The sequence below is a fragment of the Nematolebias whitei genome, chromosome 11, assembly GCF_014905685.2.
Source record: "Nematolebias whitei isolate Nwh7 chromosome 11, NemWhi1, whole genome shotgun sequence".
Lineage (NCBI taxonomy): Eukaryota > Metazoa > Chordata > Actinopteri > Cyprinodontiformes > Rivulidae > Nematolebias > Nematolebias whitei.
Window position 1 is genome coordinate 22623475 of NC_056508.1, and position 24795 is coordinate 22648269.

The 24795-nt window shown below is 38.4% G+C and overlaps 1 protein-coding gene across 5 annotated transcripts in view; it reads right to left on the reverse strand.

Annotated features, from left to right (window-relative positions):
- Positions 1–3604: 3604 nt before the first annotated feature.
- The window catches only part of mitfb (melanocyte inducing transcription factor b), a 49655-nt gene continuing 28464 nt past the window's right edge, over positions 3605–24795 (reverse strand). For 2 of the 5 annotated variants that reach the window (XM_037684013.1, XM_037684012.1), the window contains exons 3-10: positions 11008–11223; positions 10833–10928; positions 9448–9565; positions 8729–8821; positions 8562–8615; positions 8332–8407; positions 7413–7560; positions 3605–3988 (exon numbers count right to left, since the gene is read on the reverse strand). In XM_037684013.1, the coding sequence (XP_037539941.1) occupies positions 3605–3988; positions 7413–7560; positions 8332–8407; positions 8562–8615; positions 8729–8821; positions 9448–9565; positions 10833–10928; positions 11008–11223 (1185 nt within the window). Of the gene's footprint in view, positions 3989–7412; positions 7561–8331; positions 8408–8561; positions 8619–8728; positions 8822–9447; positions 9566–10832; positions 10934–11000; positions 11224–24795 lie in introns of those variants that run through there. The other 3 variants (XM_037684011.1, XM_037684015.1, XM_037684014.1) reach the window with 3 other exon arrangements.

The following is a 24795-nucleotide window of genomic DNA, read 5'->3' on the forward strand; positions in this document are numbered from 1 at the left end:
ATATAAAAATGATGACTCGAAGTGAATAAAGCAGAGAAGTGCTCTAAAGCTGCAGGGGGCGGGGCTGGGGTGCAGTATTAATTTGGACATGTGTTGCCAGATAAGAAAAGTACATATTGTACAGTATCCTAAAAGTATAGTATAAATATAATAATTATCATATCTGGCAACTGTTGGGTTAAATGCTAAATCTAGCATGTTAGCATGCTCACTAAAGCTAACGAGCTAACATAGCATAGAACGCTAACCTCTGCTAACAATGCTAACCTCGAGCAGAGAGTAAAATACGACTGAAGTTATTGGGGATGGATGTTAGTTTATCTGAAAGTCACATTGCTAGTTGTGCTCAAAACTAAACATTTTATTTAATTTATCCGCGCATTTTCCCACGGTGACAATATTTTAGTTATTATTTCCGTGTCTGTTTGGGCATGTCATGCTTTTCCTTCTGCTTAGCTGGTTTATGTTAATGCTCTTCACAGTCTGTCAGTATGTCATGTAGCTACTTTAGACGAGACTGGTTTGGGTCAGATTTCCTTTGGCACTGTGGTCTTGCTGGCAAGCCCTACATTTCCTGACGGATTAAAGCTCAAGGCTTCTGGAAGACAAAGCCATTGTTTCCATTCATACAAGCAGGTGAAAATTACTCAGCAATTACAGAGGAGATGAAAAAACATTTACTGAACTATCTGATTACCTATGTAAATTATTTAAATATTTTTTAATATTGAATACTTCCGGGTGCTTTTATTACGAACCATTTTTTGTGGGTTTTGAGTCTATGGTGCTGTTTCATGGTAGAATGTCTGTATTGTTGCTCTCACCTGGAGTTAATAATTATGAAGCACCAAACACTTCTATTAATATCAACAAAATATTGCATCAGTACTTGTACATCACCAAGATAACAGAAGCAACCATAAGGCACTTAAATAAAATAAAAAACTTCACCACCTTAACCTACCGTACTTCATAAAAGATCACATTTTCAAGGCAGTATGATTTACAGGCACAACTTGAACCATTGCATTGTTTTACAAACTGGAGGTTGTGCGGTTTCAGAGACTTGACTAAACGGCACGGAGTTACTCATGAACATGTGTTAACTAGTGCAGCACTGTGCAGAAATATACAGCAATTGTGTACCTCAAAGAATCTGCAGTCTTGTAAAGTGTCACATGTGGCTGTTACAAACCAAATACAACTGGTAAATTTAAGCTGTGAATTTTTTTTTTTGGCTAACAAACCACATTTCAGTTTTCAGCGATCCTTCCAGTGTTTAGACAAGGTCATGCAGTTTGTACAAAACCATTCTCCTTATATTCCTTGACATCATACATTTACAAGCGAAAATGTAAAAAGACCCTGAATGTGAAATGTCACTGAGGTGGTAGAAAATGACCAATGAAATTAAGTTTACCAGGTCTGCTTGAAGGATTGCCTCAAGAAAGACTCAAATGGAAACCCCTTCCTTAGATCCTGTCATTCAGTAGACTGTAGAAAAAGATGGACGACATGTCTCTGTTTACAGGAGTCCCTCACTTATCATGGGGGTTATGTTCCAGACACCCCCACGATAGGTGAAGATCTGCAAAGTAGGGGTGTTTTTTTAATTTTAGTATTTATATATATTGTTTAAGGCTTCATAAACCATTTCCACACTCTTTCAATGTTCTTAACAAAGTTCATATTTTATTATTTTAAATAAAGAATCTATGCCGCTCGTGCAGCCCCGCCCCCTCCTTTTTTTTTCTGAGTTCTGTCTGTTCTGTTGTGTGTCTGGGACATGATGGGGAAAAACAGACCCAAACCCCGCCCCTTCCTTTCTCTTTCTCTGCTGTGACTGACAGCCTTGGAAGAAGAAAGGAGGTGGCGGATGTCTGTCTTATACCCGACTGAGTCGCGCTCAACCACCCTCTCTCTTAAAAAAAAAAAAAAGATTCACTCCTATTTGCCCACCTAAGCATTTTCTCAGATGTTCTACATTGGTTCATCTGATCTGTTTATCCCTGCTCCCTACGCAGTCGCAATGGAGAAAGACAGACCCCACCCCTCCTTTCTTTTTCTGGTGATGCCACAGCAGAGAAATAGAAAGGTGGGGCGGGGTGGGGTCTGTCTTTCCCCATTGCCTCTGCTGTGACAGACAGCCTCAGAAAGAGAAAGGAGGGGCGGGGTGGGGTCTGTCTTTCCCCATTGCCTCTGCTGTGACAGACAGCCTCAGAAAGAGAAAGAAGGGGGTGGGGGTTTGTCTTATACCTGAGTGAGCTGCACGAGCGGTTGGCTCACTCCATCAATCAGACAATTGTGTGTTGTGTATAATCTTAGGTTGAAAACCTGCAAAAGTCGAACCGCAAAGTATTGAGGGACTACTTTACTTCCATTATATAAAAAATAAGATATTTCAACATACCGCAGTAAGGTAAGGACTGCATGAATCAACGAGGGTCAATGCTTAAAAAAGTAATGATCTGAAGTAGTCAGGTAACAATGCCAATCATTTCCATGGAGGGGCGGGACCTAAACTTTCTAAGCCCAGCCTACCAGGAAGCGTGGTTTTTGTTTCAACTTCAACTTCTGGGTTTGTGTCAGTCGTCCATGTTTTTCTATGATCAAACAAATGATAAAGATCCACTGACTTATAAACAATATCCCAATGATTCAGATTAACACGTTTTATATTCTGTTTTATCTTAATAACATTTTGAGACTTCATTAAAAAAAATGTTTTTATGGTTTTGGCAGTGAGGAATGTCCTGGGAAAATATCTAGTAGACACTATCAAATTAATAAAAAAAAAGACCTTGTCTTGTGATTGGATTGGTTCATATTTTAACATCAAAAACTACAATATGTTGTTATCGGGGCTGAGATGAGGGAGCCATCTTAAGAAAATGTGTTTAGTTCAGTTTTGTTTTTTTGTGCTTATTTATCAGCTTAGGCTCTGCTAAATGACCTCGCTACAAATATACATTTCAGGGGAATGTGTACATACAACGCTGCATAAAAAGTTACATAAACAAAATAAAAACTACAAATTATTAATAATTACCAAGCAGGAGATTTGAACTGGAAGACTGACAGAGACTCTGCTAACAGCCAACACATGTGCAGCAGAACAACAAGGATGTGTTCACATCTTAATAAGGCATTTGCACATTCAAGTTCAGTCTAAGACACAAGGAGTGTAAAGCAATAGAGTAATAAATATTGTTCTATTATTGCTAGTGATTTTAAGAGTAGTGTTCATCTCGACACAAACATCTACACTTGTGACCATGATTTATAACTTCCCTAGGTTCTTTGGAATCAATTTAAAAAATCTACTCTATTCAAAAGATAAATGCACATCTTTAAATATAAAACCATCTGGGTTTACAACTCACTGTCAGCAAAGCAAAGATTAAAGCAAACAGTCTTTGTGATCAAGGTTGGGAGTTTAAAATATATATTAAAAAAATATGAAGATACAGACGTAAACAAAGGTGGGGGAAGAAAAAAAAAAAAAACCTCTCCAGCAGCTGTGACAGTGTTACCTTCAACATTTGTGGCAGAAGGAAGGGGGTGGGTTTAAAGAAGCAGGTGAGGTGTCTCCCACTGGGGGGCGCTAACAGCCCTGCTCATTCTCATCCATGCTGACACTGCTCTTACGACTGCTGTCCTTTGAGGCGTCCGGGGAGACGGACGAGAGCAAAGGGTCCCCCCCACTCACTGGTGACAGGGTGTCTTCCATGAGGACGTCGCCTGCTTTGCTCTGAGAGCTGTAGTGGCCCTCGGAAAAGTTAGAGTGGCCCTCCAACGTGCCGGGTTGCTCTGGGGTGCAGGCGGGGTGGTGGTGGTGGTGTTGGTGATGGGGGTGGAGCGTGTACAGGTCTCTGCGACAGTCCTCCAGGGTGGGCTCCTGTTTGATGGGCTGCGCCCCGAGTTCAGCAGAGCAGAGCGCTGAAGATGAGATGGACAGGCCGTGAGCTCGGGCCTGCATCTCTAGTTCCTGTAAATCACAGACACATGGTCCAGATCAGCTCTGCCGCCGGTGTGACGTTCACCAGTTACTGACTGAGGCAGAGCTGCTGGTTCTGCTTTTAAACAACCGAGACCTTTATTACTGTGTGAATGTTCGTGAAGCATTCACACTATTCTGATCCAGTTTTCTTCCATACATTTCTCTGCATCTTTCTCGTTCCACAGTTTTTGAGCCATTTCAACAAATCGTATATCAAAACGTTCAGCTCGTTCAGAAGAAGGGTGCTATAACTTTTGGTATTGGTGCAGTTTTAGCGTTATGAAATATTTAGACTTTTCTGCCATTTTTTTTCTCATAGAAAATTAATTGAGCTCATTTTACATCCTTCAAATCTTTAGATGTGTTTACAACCGTTTACTGTTTCTTTCATATTTTGTTCTGGTTCAGCTACTTTCAGCTTCCTTGTGCAAATTTAAACTTTTTTCAGCTACTTTTAGCTAATTTCAGCTGTTGTGCTCCTTTCAGATTCTTTCAGCTCTCTACAACATTTTTGTGCTTCTTCTAACTTATTTCTGCTAATTTTAGCTTGTTATGCTCCTTTCAGCTTATTTTTGCAAGTTTCAGCGTTTTCTGCTATTTCAGCTTTTATATATGTTTTTATGCTAATTTTAACTTTTTTTTTAGCTAATTCCATGTGTTTTTAGCTCATTTCAGCTCTTTCTGCATCTATCTGGTTGTTTAAGCTTTTTTCTGCCTTTTCAGCTACTTTTCAGCTGTTTTTTGTGCTAACTTCAGCTTTTTTTTAGCTAATTTCCTAATTTTTGTGCTAATTTATGCTTATTTAAACCTAATTCAGCAAATATGTGTTCTTTCTGCTTTCTTATGCTAATTGAGGCCTCTTCTTCCATTTCAGCTACAATTCAGCAAGATTTTAGATAATTTCAGCTTTTTTTCTGCAAATTCTTCAGTAATAAGCATTCAAACTGCATTTTCGCAGGACATGCAATTTATCTAGTTCATACTGATCTCTAAGGAGTGGCTTTTGTGTTTTGACCAAAAATAACATGGAGATTAAAATACTTTGATTTGTACCCACAAAACATGTCTAGTTTTTAGCGTTTGTCCAGCCTTATGCAAATATTTGATTGAAATTTCAGTGACAGAGTGATACTAATTATACAAAGAGTAAAAAAAATGAGCTAGTTGCAAAACATCAGTGAAGTCAATCTGAGAACAAAAATAATTAAAAGTCAAGGTTGGTCTGATTTAAAAAAAGAAGAAGAAAAAAGTTGAAGTAAATTAAGATTCTTGCTCTTAGTGCATTTTAATTCAAGCTTCAAGCACATTTTGCTGCAAAATTATTTTATGAGACGGGGGGAAAATGCCTCTTGATTGTAAAGACTGCAGCTCCCTGGTCTACCTGAACTGTCTAACCAGCCACGTTACATCACTTTTTAATGGAACAGGGAAATACATTGGATGGCAACTTGTTGGTCCAGACTAGGGCTGCCATTTCTAACCTGAACCCGGAGCCTGAAGCCTGGACCCGTCCGACCCGGATTTGGACTGAGCCGGTCCATAATAATGTGTTTAATGTGCGGGAAGGGTCGGTGTCAGGCTTTTGATTGCGTCAGTGGACGCGTGCGGCTGACGATCCAATTGTATGGCAACATGGCTTGCCAAACTATCACCAGCTGCATGTGGCCATTTCATCGCACGCTGACCAGCCTTGAAAGAGGTAAAACGTTCAGTTAAGCTTCAGATGGACTATTGCCAGTGATCCATCAGCCCAAATGGATGTTTATTCAGCCGCTGCACTCAGCGGATGCGCGCGGTCGAAGACCCAAACAGGTGAGAGCACGAAATATCCGACAAGTCAGAGCAGGGTCCATGTCTGAATAATGCAGAATGCAGGCAGAAGCAGGGGAAGCAGTTAATGCGCTTTGACGGCCATGAAAGGACAAACACCCCCTCATCTCCGATCTTCTGCCCCCTTTTCAGCCGCGCGTGTCCACCGAACGTTAATAACTATAGCTAGAAGCAGTCAAAGCTTAATTATGATTTTTTTTTTTTTCAAACTCGGACCTGTATTTACTGTTAATTTGACTGATCGGGTGGGGTCTGGAAATTATGGCTACGGGCTGGGGCCGGGTCGGGTCAAATTTTTTGGACCAAATGCAACTCTAGTCCAGACTGCCATAAATCTCTGAATGAAGTTGTTTCTGTGCATTAACTCCAGTTCTGTAAGAACTCTAACAATTTGAGCCCAAAATCACATCCAGGACACGAATGACTAAATATTTTGACACCAATTTATTTCCATCTCAGATGACACCATTATGACTTTCATCATTTCATCATTACTTTGAAAATACTCCCTTTCATAAAATTCATCTTTTGTGATTAATGATTGCTTTCATTTTTTCCAATCTTGGCAGACGTTGCCATTTTGAGGACTAAATTAACACTAACTGTAGATGCAAAAGCAAGTGACTGGTCAAAGATTCCCATCTTGAACATAATGACTGAATCAGGGGTGTCCTATCCTGGTCCTCGAGGGCCACCTTCCTACATGTTGGAGGTTTCTCTACTCCAGCTCACCTAAGTTGAATGAATGGGTGATTAACAAGCTTCTGCAGAACATGAGGAGGTAATTCAGTGGCTGGATTAGGCGTGTTGGAGCAGGTCAACAAGTAAAACATGCAGGATAACTGCCCTTGAGGACCAGAATAGGACATCCCTGGTCTAAGCGTAGCATCTTTCTGGGCTGCAACTATTCAAGACATGTAAGTAACTCAAACTTAACTCAATATTGCAAAAAAAGATGCAAATATGTTGCTGCTGTCTCACTGAATTATGAGTGTTTGGACCAAGCGAGCCATGCAGATTTTGAAAATCACAGCTTATTTTAGTGTGTACGACTTCCACATTCAAGGCTGCACACGTTATTTTGTTGACAACCTCTAACCACCTCCGTATGCTTTGCACCCTGTTTATGATTTAAATCACTGCAGTCCACTTTTGAAATGAAGATAAGCATGTCCAGTCCAGTTTTAATTAGTATTTATTCTAAGATTGGACAAGCTTCTGTTAGAAGAGAGCTCCTGTGCAGAAGTTAAAATGCAGCTGTCGTACTCGTCAGACATCGTGAAGATGCCAGTGATAAAATTGAGAAGGTTTTTTGGATTTACACTGAGAAGGTTAAAATATTTTGAGATTTTTCGACTTCCTCCCTGAAATACAGATACGTTGAATTCTCCCCCAAAATTAATACGTTTAAAAAAGGTACAACATCTACTGGGTGTCTTTTTTAGCTAAACTGTGTATAGAAATGTGTCCCTGCCTCATATTATTTTCTTACACTGATATAACTGATATTTAATAGCTGACTTTGTTTCAGTTCTCTATGCATGTCTCCATCTTCCAGGCACTTGTCTCATTTTAAATCTACCTGTATTCTCAGCATCAAATGCCGGTTGGCGTGCTCCAGCTTTTTCTGCCGATTCTCCAGCTCCTTGGCTCTGTGCTGTTCTCGCTGCAGCTTCCGGATGTAATCCACCGACGCCTTCAGGATGGTGCCTTTGTTCCAGCGCATGTCTCTGAAAAATCACAGGCATGCCAGTGGTTTTACTTTACAAGCAGATTTGTTGTATTTAGGTTCTGATTTCAGTTATTTAACAAGTGAAGGGAGCAGAGTGTGGGATTTAGTTTAGTGACATCTAGTGGAAAAGGATCTGCACAATATTTAAGATTATCCAACTAAACTAGCCAATTTATAAAAGTCTGTGTTAACAGACGTTATAGGAGATTAATTCCATAAATGTGTTCTTTAAAGATAAACAGAAAAAAATAAAAGGGTTCAACAATGAGGCACAAATCAAGTGAAAAGCTTCACATTTTACAACACTTTACATTTTAAACATCCCCTTTTTCTCTGTTTGAAGTATTTTTTGTTTATGGCTGCAGAGAGAGTATTAAAAAAAAAAGAAAATACTGACTTGACAGGAGCGTTATCTGAATTTGAAGATTATTATACTTTTTTTTGACAGAACTATGAATTGTAGCCTTCAATTATTTTCTGTTTATTGTGAACAGCGTGAGTAGATTGAGCAGAAACAGCAATCATCACTTCTCATAATGAACTTAGGAGCAATTCATAAAAATAAATGTGAATCTGATTCTTTAAAGTCTCCTTTAGGGTACTTTCTTATTATAACAGTGATCTTTTTTATGTATTCAACTACAAAGTAACAGGATATTATGCAGCATTATTTATATCTTTATTAGTTTAACAATCTCACTTTTAAATTGACAAATGTTTGAATGTTTCTCAAGCCTGTTTGGAATCAAATATATGATGGCTGACTTACGGGTCATTGGATTTTGGAATCAACGTTCCCAATTCTTTGATTCGATCGTTGATGTTAAACCGTCGTCGTCTCTCAACTACAGAACAAGAGCAGATTATTAACCATTAATTTTTATTTTTACAAAGAATCATTCCCTGAAACACAATTAGGACATTTGTTTAAGTGTTTCTTTTAGGATGTACCAAAATAAATAAATAAATAAATAAATAAAAAGGACAATCAACACTCACTCAAATTGTGGTTGTCTTTCTTCTGCCTCTCCTTAGCCATGGCTCTGACCTCAGCTTCTGGAAAAATGTTTTGATCAATAAAACAAATCTAATCCAAAACTAAACAAGTCTGTGCAAAATAAACAGCAGCTATCTGCTGGAGCTTGAAGCTAAATCCTCAGACGTACCCACAGGGAACCCTTCAGGCCGTTGATAGGTGTCAAACTTGCCACAGGATCCAGACTTATCCAGCATATGCATGATGGCTGAAGATTGTGACACTAAATGATAAATACCAGTAGTTGTTTATGAAATATTTGAATCAACAATCAATCATAGACATAACACCATTTAAAAAAAAAAGCCATGTTTATAGGTGTGCCTCAATAAATTAGAATTATTATCATTAGCGTCAAAGTTCATGCTCAATAATCCAGGTAAAAAAAAAAAAAAAAAAAATCCAACAATGTCCAGTCAGGTCATCTGGACGGTTTCTTTTTTTGCCGAGACATTTTGTTCTTCATCCAAAGGACTTCTTCATTCTGAGGAGCCACCAAAACAAATTGATTTCAACAAACAGCATACTCCATAGTGGGGAAAAAAAAAACAGTTTGTTGGTGCTAAGATGGCCTCGGGGGCCAGCCTTCTCCCTCATCAACTCCTCCAGTGAAGAATTCCTTTGGAAGAAGGATGAAACATCTCAGCAAAAAAAAAAAAAGAAACCGTCCAGATGACCTGACTGAACACTGTTGGATTTTTACCTGGATTATTGAGCATGAACTTTGGTATAGTTATTAGCATTTTTGGAGATGCACCTGTAGATCTCAACACAAAGAAGACAAATATATGTTAAATAGTTACACAAAGCTTTAAACATGTTCTGCGGTGTGAGCTGTGTCCGCCTCACCTGAGTATTCTCTTTTGATGTTGGGCAGGTTGGCAGGGCAGGAGTTGCTTATGGACAGACCTTGTTGGGACATACCCTGATTACCATACATGTCCATGAGGTTAGGAGGCACAGGGATCTGAGGGCAACACAGCAGAGACGCCGCTGAGCAAAAGTCACATTTCTCATGGTTAAGCTGGTTTCTCACTGGGCTGCGATGGTTGGCCACTGGTTGGTAACCCGCGTGTAAGAAGGAGTCTCCATAACGTCTAAAGACGTTAGCGGGGGTTTTCACTCTGCTTGTGTGAGTCACCAAAGCATGCAGGTTTGACCTTTGTATTTTTAAACATGTTCAACAAATTTGCGTCACAAATTTATTTTCAAAATGGTAAAGTTGTCCTGGGCACCCTGAACCTTTCTCAGTTTAGGTTAACGTTAGGACTGGAGCAGTATTTGACACCTGCATGAAAGCTCTCCTATGACAGAAAATGTTCAAGTCTACAACCATGACTATCAAGATCTAAAAGCTATCTTTACTTCAAAAGAATCCTCTAGTAGGAAAATAAATCCTAAATGTGAGGGAAGCTCAAGGTGCCACAGCAGGCCGAGGCACAATGTGGGCTGAGGTACGCAATGAAATATTCCCCATAACCTACAATACAGTTCTGCAAACTGTGCATACAAACTGTGCATACTTTGTTCATGGGTTCCACTCAGCCCTACTCGAGTTGACTCGGCACAGTCTTTCCATTAGATGGTCCCACTTGCTTCCTGCCCAGTTCTTTGGACCTACTCGCCCAGTACCAACACTGTGGTACTATGAGGAGGTGCAGACTGTCCATGTCTCTTGGCCGACAACAGAATCTAGACAGAGCTAGACCAAATGGACCCAATTCACAGGCTCAGACAGGGAAAGAGGCCTCATTTCAGCCATGGCATTTTTGGAAATTGTGGCAGAGGACGGTGAGTGTTTTGTGACATTTATTAACCATTGATATTTTGTGTTTGCTCTGGATATAAAATCACATCGCTGACATTTTGGACGGCAGCATCATGACGGTACCAGCAGCATTCAAGTTATATTGACAACAACCTGGACTGTGTAGACCTGAGTAGAGTCTAAGCCAGATGTGGTGAGACTGGACAATGAAAAAAACTGATTGAATATGCAGAGTATTATTATTTGCATGAACAAGTACATCGCTACAAGATGTTCTCCTTCAAATGTTAAATTATTTCCAGCAGCATACACAGTGCTCTTACACCTTTAATATTCACTCTCATCAAATCAATTCATCAAGTTGAGACCTTTACCAGAGCTGGGAGCCAGGTCTGTGTGCAGGCTAAACGCTGACGATGAGGCACCACACACACTCACACACACACACACACACACACACACGTACCGTGCTGGCCATCTGAAGTCCTGGGTCCATCAGGCCGAGGATATCGTCACTATAACTGGACTCCAGACTAATAATGTCATCAATGACATCATCCATCTGAAAGCAGTCAGATTAAATGACTTTACTAAAACGAAAAATAAAAACACATGAAGCAGTGAAATCGGTTCAGACTAACCTCTTTCTCGCAGTTCGCGTTCAGGGTCAGTAAGGCCATAGGGCTGTTGGGGGCGCTGTTGCCCGGCCCTGGCGGCATGCCCCCGTGGTCAGAGGACTGGTTGGGGCAGGGCAAGCTCAAGGCCTGGGAGCCGAGTCTTCCCAGGTACCGCTTCACCTGCTGCTGCTGAGAGCGCTGGATGTGGTACTTGGTTGGGTTTTCCAAATGAGTCTGAACCTGTTAGCAGAAAGCACAGAAAATATGAAAACGCCAAATAATAATAATAATAATAAAAGACAAAAAGGGAATGTTGATGGCTAAAGGTGAATCGACAGAAATGCAGCCAATAAAAAAAAAAAAACTTTATCAGCAGAGTACATTTATGCAGAACTGTCTACGAAAAGACAGAGGCAATTTTATTTTGAAACAGATTTTTCTCTGTTTTTATATTTAAAACTTGCAACTCTGTTTCACGTCCAAGGATCATTATTTTCCACATAGCAAAAATAATCCAGAAATGTTACAGCAGGCAAATAAAGAAGGTCAAAAATCCAACAGTCAGACTTTAACGTTTTTAGCATTTAGAGATCTATTTTTAAACCTTATAACCTTTTGCCTAAATGTCCACTGCAGCATTTAATAAACTGTAAGTCGATAGAACAACAGCACTCATGTGTATTCAAATCCATCTTAATCAATTCATTCTTTTTGCTCTTCTTTTTTATTTAAACATACCTCGTAAGGTTGGTATCCAAGCAGCTGAAGCATTATATTCTCCTTTAGGTTGTTAAATTTAAAAGCTAAAATAAAAATAAATCAATACTTAAAAAGGGCTATGCGACTCTGACGCACCTCTGTGCTGAAAGAAAAATCTTGCTCATCTTTGCAAGGGCAAAATACGAAATTAGCTATGAATGCTTGGAAATCCCAGTAAACACAAGGATCCTTTTCTAGTTTGAGTTGTTTTACGTAAAAGCTTCATCTTGATGTCAGAATATGAAGCTAACAGCAGCAGCCTTTGTTTTTTAAGGCCACCTCTTTAACCAAAACTTGCCCTGGGCCCTTACTTTGCTCCATCCACTGCTTTTTAAAACCCATGCTGTGGCCGGTCACGTGTTCCCAGTTTAACACAACACCAATAATAAAGTTTGCTGTATCCCTGTTTGTCTGCAGCTTGCCTCTCCTCAGGCCTCCTGGTGACCTTTACTCAGCAAGAACACTGGTTTCAAAACCACTGAATAGCAGCCTCCAAACTGGCATATTTGTTGCACTGAAACTAAGAGGACTGTGTTATCACACAAATGAGGTTACAGCTCTGGATGAACCAGTTAACTACCAGTACTGACATTTAGTCAGCATTTGAAAATACATTTTTAAATATCACTGAAATAACAATAAAGTATAAGCTATTGCAATGATGCAATGTATCATACTGTATTGTATCGTATCGTATCACATCACATATCATTTTGTAGTACTATTTTGTGTTGGTATGTGTACGTGAAGGTTTGTAAAACTAGTGTTATAGTACTCTTTATTTTTTCCATAAGTGCCTTTATGTTCAATAAGTGCCTTTTTGAGGTACAGTAGTGCTTGAAAGTTTGTGAACCCTTTAGAATTTTTTAGATTTCTGCATAAATATGACCTAAAACATCAGATTTTTACATAAGTCCTAAAAGTAGATAAAGAGAACCCTGTTAAATAAATGAGACAAGCATATTACACTTGGGTCATTTTTTCTGAGAAAAATGATCCAATGTTACATATTTGTCTGTCTGTCTGTGGACTGGTGGAGTCCAAACTCTTTAGAGATGGTTTTGTAACATTTTTTAGCCTGATGAGCATCAACAACTCTTTTTCTGAGCTCCTCAGAAATCTCCTTTGTTCCTGCCATGATCCACTTCCACAAACATGTGAAGAGCAGATTTTGATAGATCCAGTTCTTTAAATCAAACAGGGTGACCACTCACACCTGATCACCACATTGATTGAAGACATCTGATTCTAATTTCAAACTACTAATCCTAGAGGTTCACATACTTTTACCACTCACAAATATGTAATATTGGATCATTTTCCTCGATAAATAAATGGCCAAGTATAATATTTTTTTCTCATTTGTTCAACTGGGTTCTCTTTATCTACTTTTAGGACTTGTGTGGAAATCTGAAGATGTTTTAGGTCAAATTTATGCAAAAATATAGAACATTCTAAAGTGTTCACAAACTTTCAAGCACTCCTGTACATTTTATCCCTTTATAATGTAATTTTACTCTTTATTTCATTAAACATATTCTTAAACATCAACTTTAAGTGCTTTCTCTATTAGGTATACTTCTGTTTCACCTTTCTGTAGTGTATATAATGCTGACGTTTTAATTCCACACTCTCATAGGCCTTGTTCAAACTTGGCATTAACACTCAACCTGGATGATCTGATTGTAAGTGCACAGCTCTGACTGAGAGCATTCACACCTGGCAGGAAAACACATCATTTTGATTACCAGCTCAGTATTCAGATACACACCTGCAGCTATGTCTCACAATGAGCTGGAAGCTGAGCTACAAAGTCTGTTGATGTTTCTGTAAAAAATGCAATACATTAAAGGGCCTGTGACATGCACATCTTACAAAAACAAAAAGTGGAAGAAAGCATCTTAGTATTCGAGGTATTTGATTGACATGAATTTACACATTTTGTCACATAAATGGCATATTTTATTTTGAACTTGGCATGGACAAAGTGAAACAGGAAGTGACATCAAAGGGGAACTCTAAAAAGAGGAACTCCCTGGTCTTTATTTATTCAAACAATAATATTTTAACTCTGACTCTTCGTCTCTCTGATAGTGACTCTAAATCATCTAAAGAAACCTCAGATTCTTCTCTGTTGTTAGTTATTGAAGCAATGCTCTGTTCACATTCAGGTGTCCCCTTTGCCTTCACTTCCTGTTACTGCATGACAGTATCGCAACAACTGTTTATTTCAGCAGCGTGAAGTTTTATTTTTTAGCAACGTGTTATCGTTCCAAAAATGCACTCATATTTATAATAAAAAAATGCTGCAGTCGGCGCAGTTGGTAGAGCTGTCGCCTCTCAGCATGAAGGTTGTTGGATCAAATCCTGGCCGGGGACCTTTCTGGGTGGAGTTTGCATGTTCTCTCTGTGCATGCGAGGGTTTTCTCCGGGTACTCCGGTTTCCTCCCACAGACCAAAAACATGCATGTTAGGCTGATTGGTAACTCTAAATTGTCCCTAGGTGTGAGTGAGAAAGTGAATGGTTGTTTGTCTCGTTTGTCTCTATGTGTCCCTGTGATGGACTTGCGACCCGTCCAGGGTGTACCCCGCCCCTCGCACAGTGATCGCCGGACATGGGCACCAGAGACCCCCGTGACCCAAAATGGAAGAAGCGTGTAAAAGATAATAGATGGATGGATGTCCCTCGGTGTGAGTGAGATGATGACTTGTGATTGGCACACTTATGATGACACTACATCAGTCCAGTCAGCTCCAAAACCAATCAGAACAAAAACTAAAGAGAAACTAAACACTCCTCGCTGATTAATAAAATCTCCCCACAATTGAGAAGGATTCTGTCAAAACAGTTTATTTAAACTTTAGCCAAAACAAACAAAAACATATGTTCAGAATACAGTAGTCCCTCGTTTATCACAGGAGATCCGTACGCTAAAGACCCGCAATAAGTGAAAAACCTCAAAGTAGGAATAGTAGTAGAAGTAGTTTATTTTAGTATATATATATATATATATATATTAGGGGTGTAACGATACATGTGGGTGCATTGAACTGTTTCGGTACGGCATGTTCGGTCCATGTGCGTACCGTCTCGGTTATTTTTTTCACTCATTAAATTTTATTAACGAGAGATTATGTGCCGCGGAACTAAAGTTCCTAAGTGTGTTTCAGCACGACGCTATTAAATGTTGCATAGCCTTGCAGCACACGTAGCATTAGCAGCCTAGCATCTCGTTGCAGTCTCCTGTTTGGGAACATTATGGCTTTCTTGTTAAAAGACAAGTGAACAAATCCAAAGCTGTGTGTCGACGTTGTTTCAGAGAGTGGATCTGCAGCAGCAACACGTCTAACTTGTGAACTCACTTGAAATAACATCATCTGAATGTGAACGTCTCTTCTACAAGCAAGAAAAGCAGCTTGTTGCAAAGACTGATAACAGCAGCATTTAATCAACATTTATCAGGTAATTCAGATCGGTCCAGAGCAATAACACAAGCTGTAGGAGATTTTAAAGCTCTGGATCTACATTTCTGTTGTTGATGCGTCGGCTTTAAGCATCTGATTAAAGACTAGCGCCCTGCTACGATATCCCATCACATCAACACTTCAGCCAAAAAGTTGTAGCAGCACTTTATGAAAAAGCCAGAACTGATCGTCAACAAGCTCTGGACCAGATTAAAGCCCTGCCCTCATGATGATGACCGAGAGATTCAACCACTTCATAACAGAAATGATGAGCGTGCAAGAAGAGGTATTGTTATTGTATTATTGTGATCTAAATAACTTTTTTAATTTAAAATTATAATATTATTAACTCTATTTTTTTTATCTCTTTGTGCTGTTTGCATTCTGAGGATGTCAATGAGATAGAGCTGTCTTCTTCATCCACCAGATCACCTCCAGCTAAGAAATCTGTAATGACTGAATTTGTTTACTTGGCATAGTTTCGAAATAAACATTTTGTAAGTCTTTATTTTGGCCGTTTTTGTACCGAAAATTAACTGAACCGAGCCCTCCTTGAAACTGAAAAGAACCAAAATGTGATTTTAGCGTACTGTTACACCCCTAATATATATACATATGTATATAAAGGCGTTTTAAACCCTTCCCAAACTCTTGCAATGTTCTAGAAACTGTTTCTAAACTCTAAACGCTCAGAGCACAGCTTGTCATGATTTCAGCTCTCTGCCTCGGCTGCACTGTGCGCTTTCGGCCACGCCCACTTCTCTGTTGCAGAACGGAGATTGGCAGAGGAGGAAGGAGGAGGAGCTGCAGGAGCAGCTGCTAAATAATTTTAAATAATTTATTTTAAATAAAAATTCCATGCAAATCATGCGGCTCATCCATCAATCAGCCAATTGTGTGTCATGTCCAATCTTATTTTGAAAAACCGCAATAGAGCGAGTCTGCGAAAAACGAACTGCTATGTAACGAGGGGACTACTGTAATCCTAAAGTTGGCTGTTATCGTAAATTAGCTGCTAGCTGAAGCAGACTTTTGTTTTTGTTTAAACCCAGAGACATCCAGGTGACTACACTAGCCTGTGTGGGGTCAAGTCAGTTCAGTAGGATGTCCTACAGCAAGACACAGTCTGATCAGACTAGAGTTGCACCGATCCGATAACAATATCGGCATCGGTACCGATATCGGAAAAACTTCTGGATCGGGTATCGGTGACAATGTGACTGGGCCGTGACTGGGCAGATCTATTCACTCTAATTCTATGCTTTGTGCTCTGAGTGACGTCATGTGCTAGCGAACTGACTGAACAAATTAAAGTTGTGTTGTTTTTACGTTTGGCCAAGCTTGTGTTTAATACCTCTTGGTGTGTTTAAGTGTGCTGTTATGGTGCACAGCTTTCAATAAATTTGTAATTCAGTACATTCATGTCTGCGTTTAAAAAAACAAAAGTTAATTCAGCACTGATTTTGTAAGGTAGGTAGACAACAAAAAATGGCTAAATCATGTCATGTGGGTCCAGATGACATGATTTAGCCATTTTTGTTGATTCAACACTGTTTTTTCTGTATCAGATCCGTATCGGCCGATACAAAACCACAGTTATCGGTATTGGATCGAAAGTGAAAAAAGTGGATCGTGCATCCCTAGTTCAGCCCAAGCATAATGAGTGAAAGGTGTCCTGACCACCTTAATAAGTAGAAATTCAAAATTCTGATGCTCTTGCTTTTTGATTTGTCACAGTAAATTATTTTCAGCCGTAGTATGGCTCGTCTAAATAAGAAATTAAATTAGCTAATTAATGGTCCTGAGTGAGGCCAGGACCAACATGGAAGACTGCTGTCATAAAAAAAAAAAGTGCCATATCAAAATATTAGTGTTTTATGCTTGTCATTTGAAAACACTTCATAATGCCATTGATTTCACTTTACATAATAATTTACTGAGAATTCTGCTATTTTTTACAAATGCAAATAGCAGCAACAACAGCAGCTAGCTAACTGTACAGCTTGAAATGACTTCCAGTGCGAATTTCATAACATTTGATGGAATACATATAAAATGTAAAATTAACTGCATTTTAAAGGCTTATTTTTAAATAGCGCTTGCATAAAGTAATATGAAATTTCTGATGTTGAGTCGTTTTAATATGGCAGCAATCAATTTTATCTTGACATTACTCAGGCTAGCTGTTAGTTCGTTAACCCAGTCAGCATTAAACACTATTTCTCCAAACTCTGGTCTTTTAAGGAGCTATCCACAACAGGTAAGATAATGTTTGACCATAATCTTTGTACAAAACCCCACTTTAAAGTATCTGTACTTTAACTAATCAGTACTATCTTTAACCATATTTGAATAATGTATAAAATAATAATAGTAAGTATTTCAAAATTAAAGTTTCGGATCAAGCAACAGTTTGATGTGTGCTAATTTGGACTAGCAAGGTTTCTGTGAGGTGATGCTATAACTCCAGGGTTGATGTGTGTCTATAATTTTGCAATCCTCAAAAGAGACTAAACGTACAGTAGAAAGGCACGGAGTAGTGTGGGTTGTCTCACTTCTCTCTCCAAAAACAGTTGAAATAAATAAAAATCCTAATCATAGTGGACAACTGAGATGTGATTTTTATTTTAATGTTTTATCAAAGTTTGTCTCAAACTTTTATTTATCGTCTCATAAAACTGTTTAGGCTGATGTCTTCTTGAACAATTTTCATCTCACCGTTTCATTATTGTTGAAAACAGGCTTTAGTTGTCTCTCATTGTGGTCCTATACACGAATGTGTTGCACTTTTAACTTTTTGACACTTGACTTTTTCAAGCCATTACAATAAAAAGTCAAATATGTCTCCTTACACCGTTTTTTTTCCCTTCCTAACACGCTGAATATGTCAAAACCTAATCTAGATGGATGAACTTCAGCCTTAATAGGCCCATTATTAGACAAGCAGGCTTAAATAACATAAACAAATTGTGAAGATTGTGCTCCCCCTCACACACTCAATAAAAAAAAACAAAAACAAATCAAACAACTAAAGTTTGATTAAAAACTGACAGATACTTCTTCTTCCATGTTTATTGGTATCGATTTACAATTTTGACCATATGGCTTTACTGTAAAGTTGCACAATATTAAAAACGTATTACAAATTCATCACTGCAATGACGGTACTGATTGCAATAAACCCACATTTTCTTCACTTTCTCTTCTGTCATCGTCAAGCAGATGTGGACATCAGACCAGTGAAGGTCCAGTGGACTCTTCAAATAAAACACGAGTGTGAGATAATGATCTACGATATATCGCAGTCCTTTGCAATCTTGATATTGCGATGACGATAAATTTGCGATATATTGTGGAGGTCCAGAGGTTAGAGCTTCAAACACTCGACTTTAATGATGGGTTGAGATGGTGTAGAGGTAGGGCAGCCGACTTGGAGCCAGAAAGTCACAGGTTCAATTCCCCACCATGCACACATGTTGTGATGTCTCTGAGCAAGACACCCAATCCCTAACTGCTCCCCGGGTGCCAACAGATGCCCACTGCTCCATCTGGGTGTATCTCAGGTGTGATTGGTTAAATCACTCACTTTTTGCCCCGCCCCCCTCAGGAAGGAGGTTGCGGAGCATTAGGTGCGGAACCACTAGACTGAGGAACAGCTTCTACCCTGAAGCTACTCAAGAATCCCTAATCAGGATTATCACTGTGAAATTGTTTTTTAAAAATCACTGTCGTGCCACTTTGATTGTTAATATGTGCTGCTGATTATCCATGCTGCTGATCACATGCTGCTGATTTATTCCATGCTGCTGCATTCATTTGTACTCCTCTGCTCACACAGACTCATGTTCGTGCTGATGTTGTTCAGCATATTGTTTTGCACTATTAGTGTTTAGTATTTCTTAGTTTAGTTTATTTATTAGTTCATATCTTAGATCCTTATTATGGTTTCTTTTTACAATTTATACTTGTGCTATTGTTGGATGTAACTGGGACCCTGTGTGCACAAGTTCATTCCACCTCATGTACCACATGTGATGCAAATGACAATAAAACTTACTTGAACTTGAACTTAAATGCAGAGAACTAATTTTGTCATTGTGGGAACATACAATGATAAGCACTTTCTTTCTCTAATTAAAACAAAAGTTGTTGGTTCCACTCTATTTTGTTATTTTTCAATAAATGACAAAGCTGATTGTTAAAAACAGAATAAACTTAGTAACAAAAACATAAAAAGTCATTTGTAGCAATCAAGTCAAGTTAAATTTATTTCTATAGCACATTTAAAACAGTAACTGTTAGCAAAGTGCAGCCATTATATTTAACTGTACACATATATTTAGCTTATTTTTGCTGCAATAGGACGTTTTATTGGTAACGAACAGCCAAATTAGCATTAATATAGTAATAGTCAGAATTATTGAACAGCTATTTATTATCTGTTAGCATCCATTGATAATGAGCAAGACAGAGCCATATTATAACTATGTGATATTTTTGTTAACTGGATGTTAATGTTAAAATTGTCTGAGAAAAACAAACTGCTTTGTAAGACATTTAAGTCAACATTAAAACAAGGACTATCAGCAGACAAACGTTCGGACGTGCAGAGGCATGAAATCTTTAGATTTGCATTAATGACGTTTTGAAATTGGCTTGTTAACAGCTGAGCTGATGATGACATCACAGAGCGTAACACAACTGCACTCAGAGACAACGAGCAGAAACTTGTAGACAACACTTCAGTTTTCATGTTGGAAAGATGCTCATTAACGTTTTCAGGGCTATATCGTTGTTGCCAGATGTGATTCCTGCTCTTTTACACCTGTGGAGGTTCTGAGCCAGGTGTTGTCCTCTGGTGAAGGCCCTACATTAACAGCCGCATGTCCTGGTGAAAAACAATCTCGATAGTCTCACTTTGCAGCTCTCAACTTCATTCAAATGTATTTAACTCCAACTGTGAAAGGAAGAGATGTTTCAAATTGCTCCGGCTTGCTCGTGCTCTGTATCCGTGACAGCTTCTCATCAACTTGTCTGGGTTTGATCTCTTATATCAGACTTTAATTTGGTCTTGTAAAGCTCAATTAGCTACTCTAACACAAAAATAGTTTTGCTGTTTGCGTGCTTACTCATCTTAAAAGATGAGGCAAACATCACTCAAGCAGCACTGTATTCAAACCAGCATTAAAAAGGGTTTTAAATTTGTGATTTTACAGAAAGGAACAAGTTTTAAAATCTGCTTTAGCTCAAGCTGCTTCAATCAGACAGTAAACTTTGACAGTAAAAATATTGACCTAAACCTAATAAAACATATATTTATCCATTACAAGTCCAAATCGTGTGGCTTTTGGGCTTTAGTCATGACATAATATTCAGAGAAGGTCCCTGATGATATTTATTTGTACTTACTGTGAAAAAATGAATGTTGCCTGCCTGAAATATATATATTTATTTTTATCTTTGACCTGGTAAATTTAACAATCTAAACTTGGGGTGAAAAGCTGCTTGATTTAGATTTTTGATGTATACAGATGCAAAAATGTACAAACAACGTCTCCAGATCCTCCGAAAAATAGAAGCACTGTATAAAAATAGACACACAAACAATCCAGATTATTGCCTGAGCCCCACAGAGAGCTCCACAGTCTCACATACCTGGAAAACTACTAGTTTTACATTTCCCAAGTCCTACAGGAGAAGCAAAGAGGGAATTATGAGCATGATTTGCACCAGAAAAAACATATTTGAGTGTTCCAGTTTAATATAGCAGCACTATAGCTGCAGTATATTTTACAGCTCAGGTAATGTTTGAGGTTTATCTAAAGATCTACATTTCTTCTTGCTGCAGTTTCTTGATGTAAACATAATGTTTTGTTCTAAAAAGACTTGTTCATTATTAAAATAATTGAACTGGAAACAAAAAAAAAACATTAACTTTTATAACAAACAATAATTACAAGCACAGTCAGGAGATTATTTGATCATTCTAACTCTGGTAACTACAGCTTGAGGTTAAAAAAATTAATAAAGTATGGGGCTTATTCCCAATTGCTTGATCTTTTCCACATTTTGTCATGTTGCAATAAACTTTAAAGTATTAGATAGAGATTCAGTGTGATTAAACCACACAAAGTAGCACATAACTGTGAAGTAACAGGAAAATGATACATGGTTTTCTATGGTTCTTACAAATAAACATCTGAAAAGTGTGGCATGCATTTGTATTCTGCCCCTTTTGACTCTGATACTGTTAAAATCCAGCGCAACCATAGTCTTCAGAAGTCACCTAATGAGTAAACAGAGCCCAGCTTTGAGTGATTTTATCTCAGTAGTTAATGTTATTTAGTTTGAAACAGAACAATAGTTATCAAACAGCATCATGAAGACCAAGAAACTCACCTGGCAGGTCAGGGACAAAACTGTTAAGACATTTAAAGCAGTGCTGGGTTATAAAATAAGGTCCCAAGTGTTGAACATTACACTTTATAACTGCAAACCTACTAAGACATATCCGCACAACTAAACTGACAGAAATATAGTTAAATGATTTTCTGTTTAATTCACACTAAAAACTACTGAGATAAAAACAATCCAATGACCCAGTGCTGGTCAAATTTGAAACAGGCCAATCATGGGCTTTAACTCATCATGTAATCAGTTTCACCCTGTGCTGTGTTAGTTTGTCTACAAGAAAATTGGTTTAAAAAGACTGATTTCTGGAATTAAAGCTACTACGGTAAACAAGAAAGCTCATGCACAATAATCCAGGTATAAAATCCAACAATGTTCAGTCAGGTCATCTGGACGGTTATTTTTTTTGTTTGTTTTTGTGCTGAGACTTTTCATCCTTCATCCAAAGGACTTCCTTAATCTGAGAAGCCACCAAACAAAACTGATTCCCACAATTCCATAGTGGAAAAAAAAACAATTTGCTGGTGCTAAGATGGCCTACGGTGCTCGCTTTCTCCCCTGTCAACTACTATGGTACTACCATAGTACTACCATAGTAGTTGTACTATTACGGTAAAAACTTTAGTTTATAAAAAACAACAAATCTGGGATTTAGATAATGACAACTTGGGTTGGTGCAAAAAAAAAAAAAAAAAAAAACTGGCGCTAACAACTGTTAACATCTTCTTACAAGTTATTTTTACTATCTAGGTTTTATTTATGACATCCTAAATCAGAGGTCCAGTCAGGTCTGACATGAAAACAATGATACGGCTCATCTCCAACCAAACCACTGCGTCAAACGTTTTGATTCAATGTTTGATCAAACCAACTCACCCTATGACCCAACAGCTTTAACCCAGTGAGTTATCAAAATAACCCAGCAGTCTTCAGTGTGTTGATGTTATCCCTAAAGACAAAACCATAAAAACTTGAATTTTTGGTTGCAACATGACAAAATGGGAAAAGGCTCAAAGATTAAAAATGTTCTTTGAAGGCAGTGTAAAAACACTCTTCATTGCATTATTTTCTGTTCTCTCAAATTGTATTAGTCGAACAAAATTGTGATCATGCAGATATAAAAAAAATCTGGAACTTTGAGTTATATTTGTCCACTTGATTTAGTTTATTTATTTTTTTACTAAAAAGAGCATTTAATCTTCATCTTGTTTTATCCTAAGGAGTCACTCCAAGAAATTTGAGCTCTTTGAAAGACAAGACCAGAATGTCGTGGTTTTATCAGTAATGCTTTCGCTACAGGAAACAAAAAAGTGAAAATAAATTTTATGGTGTCTACACAGCAAATGTTACAATAGCATGAATGTGGTTTTAGAACGGGATTGATTTAAGCCTCTGTTCATTTCTAACGTGAATCATTTACTTTTCCAGGGTGAAAAACAGAACATAAAGAGGATAAACAACCCGTAGCCAAAAAACAACAAGAAAAAAACAATCCCTACTTCATTTCATGTACTCGCCTTGCAGTGCCTGATTTAAAAATGTAACATCAAATTCTAATTCACAGAATCTGCAACAACAGCAAACAAGGCAACTTCTTGTTTCTCGGCTCGTTTTACCCACCAACAAGGCCTTAAGGCATCAGCAGCATAACCCTTAAAGAATCAGAAACTCCACAGCAACAAGCACAAAAGACCCTGCTGTACTGAAAAAATATGGTGCAGGGCGAGTGCAGAATGACAAACAATGATCTGTATTTTTAATGTTTTTAACTTGCATGCTGCAGGCATTCCACCATGGTTCTAACTGGATACACTAACAGGACCGCTTCTATTTGCTGAAAGAGACACTTTGTCACACCGTTAAGCTGCTTTGCACAACCAGCAGACAACAACTGTGATGCTAACACAAATAGCTACGTCCCACTGTTCATGATATATATGGTCTTCTACTCTGCTGATTAATGGTGACGCTAATATGCAAAAGCATGACCAATTACTGTAGACTAATAAAAACCTTGTGCCTTCTATCTAACAAGGTCGAGTCAGGTCCTCTGGACGAGTTCTTCTTTGTTGAAACGTTTCCTCTTTTATCCAAAAGGCGTTCAGTCTGAGGAGCTTCAACTAACTTTGTCAAGAGAACCGCATGTCCATCTGTACGAAGGGAACTGCAAGGAAATCTTCTATTTTGGTCATAATTACATTGTGTGCTTAATGATTAAATTAAAGGTTAATGCTTAGTTGTGTTGTGTGTGTTTTATATGAAGATATAAATGTTGAATCTTCTGGTTACATAAGTTTAGTCTTTGTTTGCTATGACCAGTTAAAGCTAAGCTAATTTGCCCAAGTGTTTATTAGATTGTGTAATGTAAAATTCACACTCTTTGTAGACAACATACTGAATTTCACTGTAAATGATTGCCCTGTGTCGCTCTGCGGCATGAAAACACAAGTATTTTAAGTTTTTAGCTTTGAAATATTTTTGCCTGTCTTCTTTGCCTTAATGTTGGCTGATAAGGCAGAAACACCTCACCAAATACCTCAGGTAACACTGTGAGCTTCACGATCTCCTCTGTTACAACTATCTTTGTTTGTTTGTTTGTTTGTTGGAGGTTAGTTCACCCAGGGTTACATTTCTGCATGGGCATAAACAATCTTGCCATCCACACCATGTTCAACCGTCCCCCTCTTACAATGCTGTTATTGCTAGTATCATTCAGCCCTCTGTGAATAGCAAGTGGCCATCAGGGTACTAACGATCGGTCGTTAGGCTGATGGTCCTCCTTTTGCAGCATGTGACAAGCTACTTTGGATGTCACCAGCAAACTGGTTGATCCACTATGAGAAGATGATGCTTATAAGACTGAGTTTGTTGCAGCTCAGACTGAAGAAGTCTTTTGGATAAAAGATGAAAAAATTCAAAAAAAGAAGAATCCATCCAGAGGACCTGACTCAATCTTGTTAGATTCATCTACCTGAAGAAGTGGGAACAGATGATGGATGGATGGATGTATGGATGAATGAATGAAAGAATGGATGTATGGATGAATGGATGGATGGATGATGGATGGATGGATGGATAAATGGGTGAATGGGTGGGTGGATGTATGAATGAATGGATGAATGTGTGGGTGGGTGTATGGATGGATGGATGGATGAATGGGTGGGTGGATGGATGGGT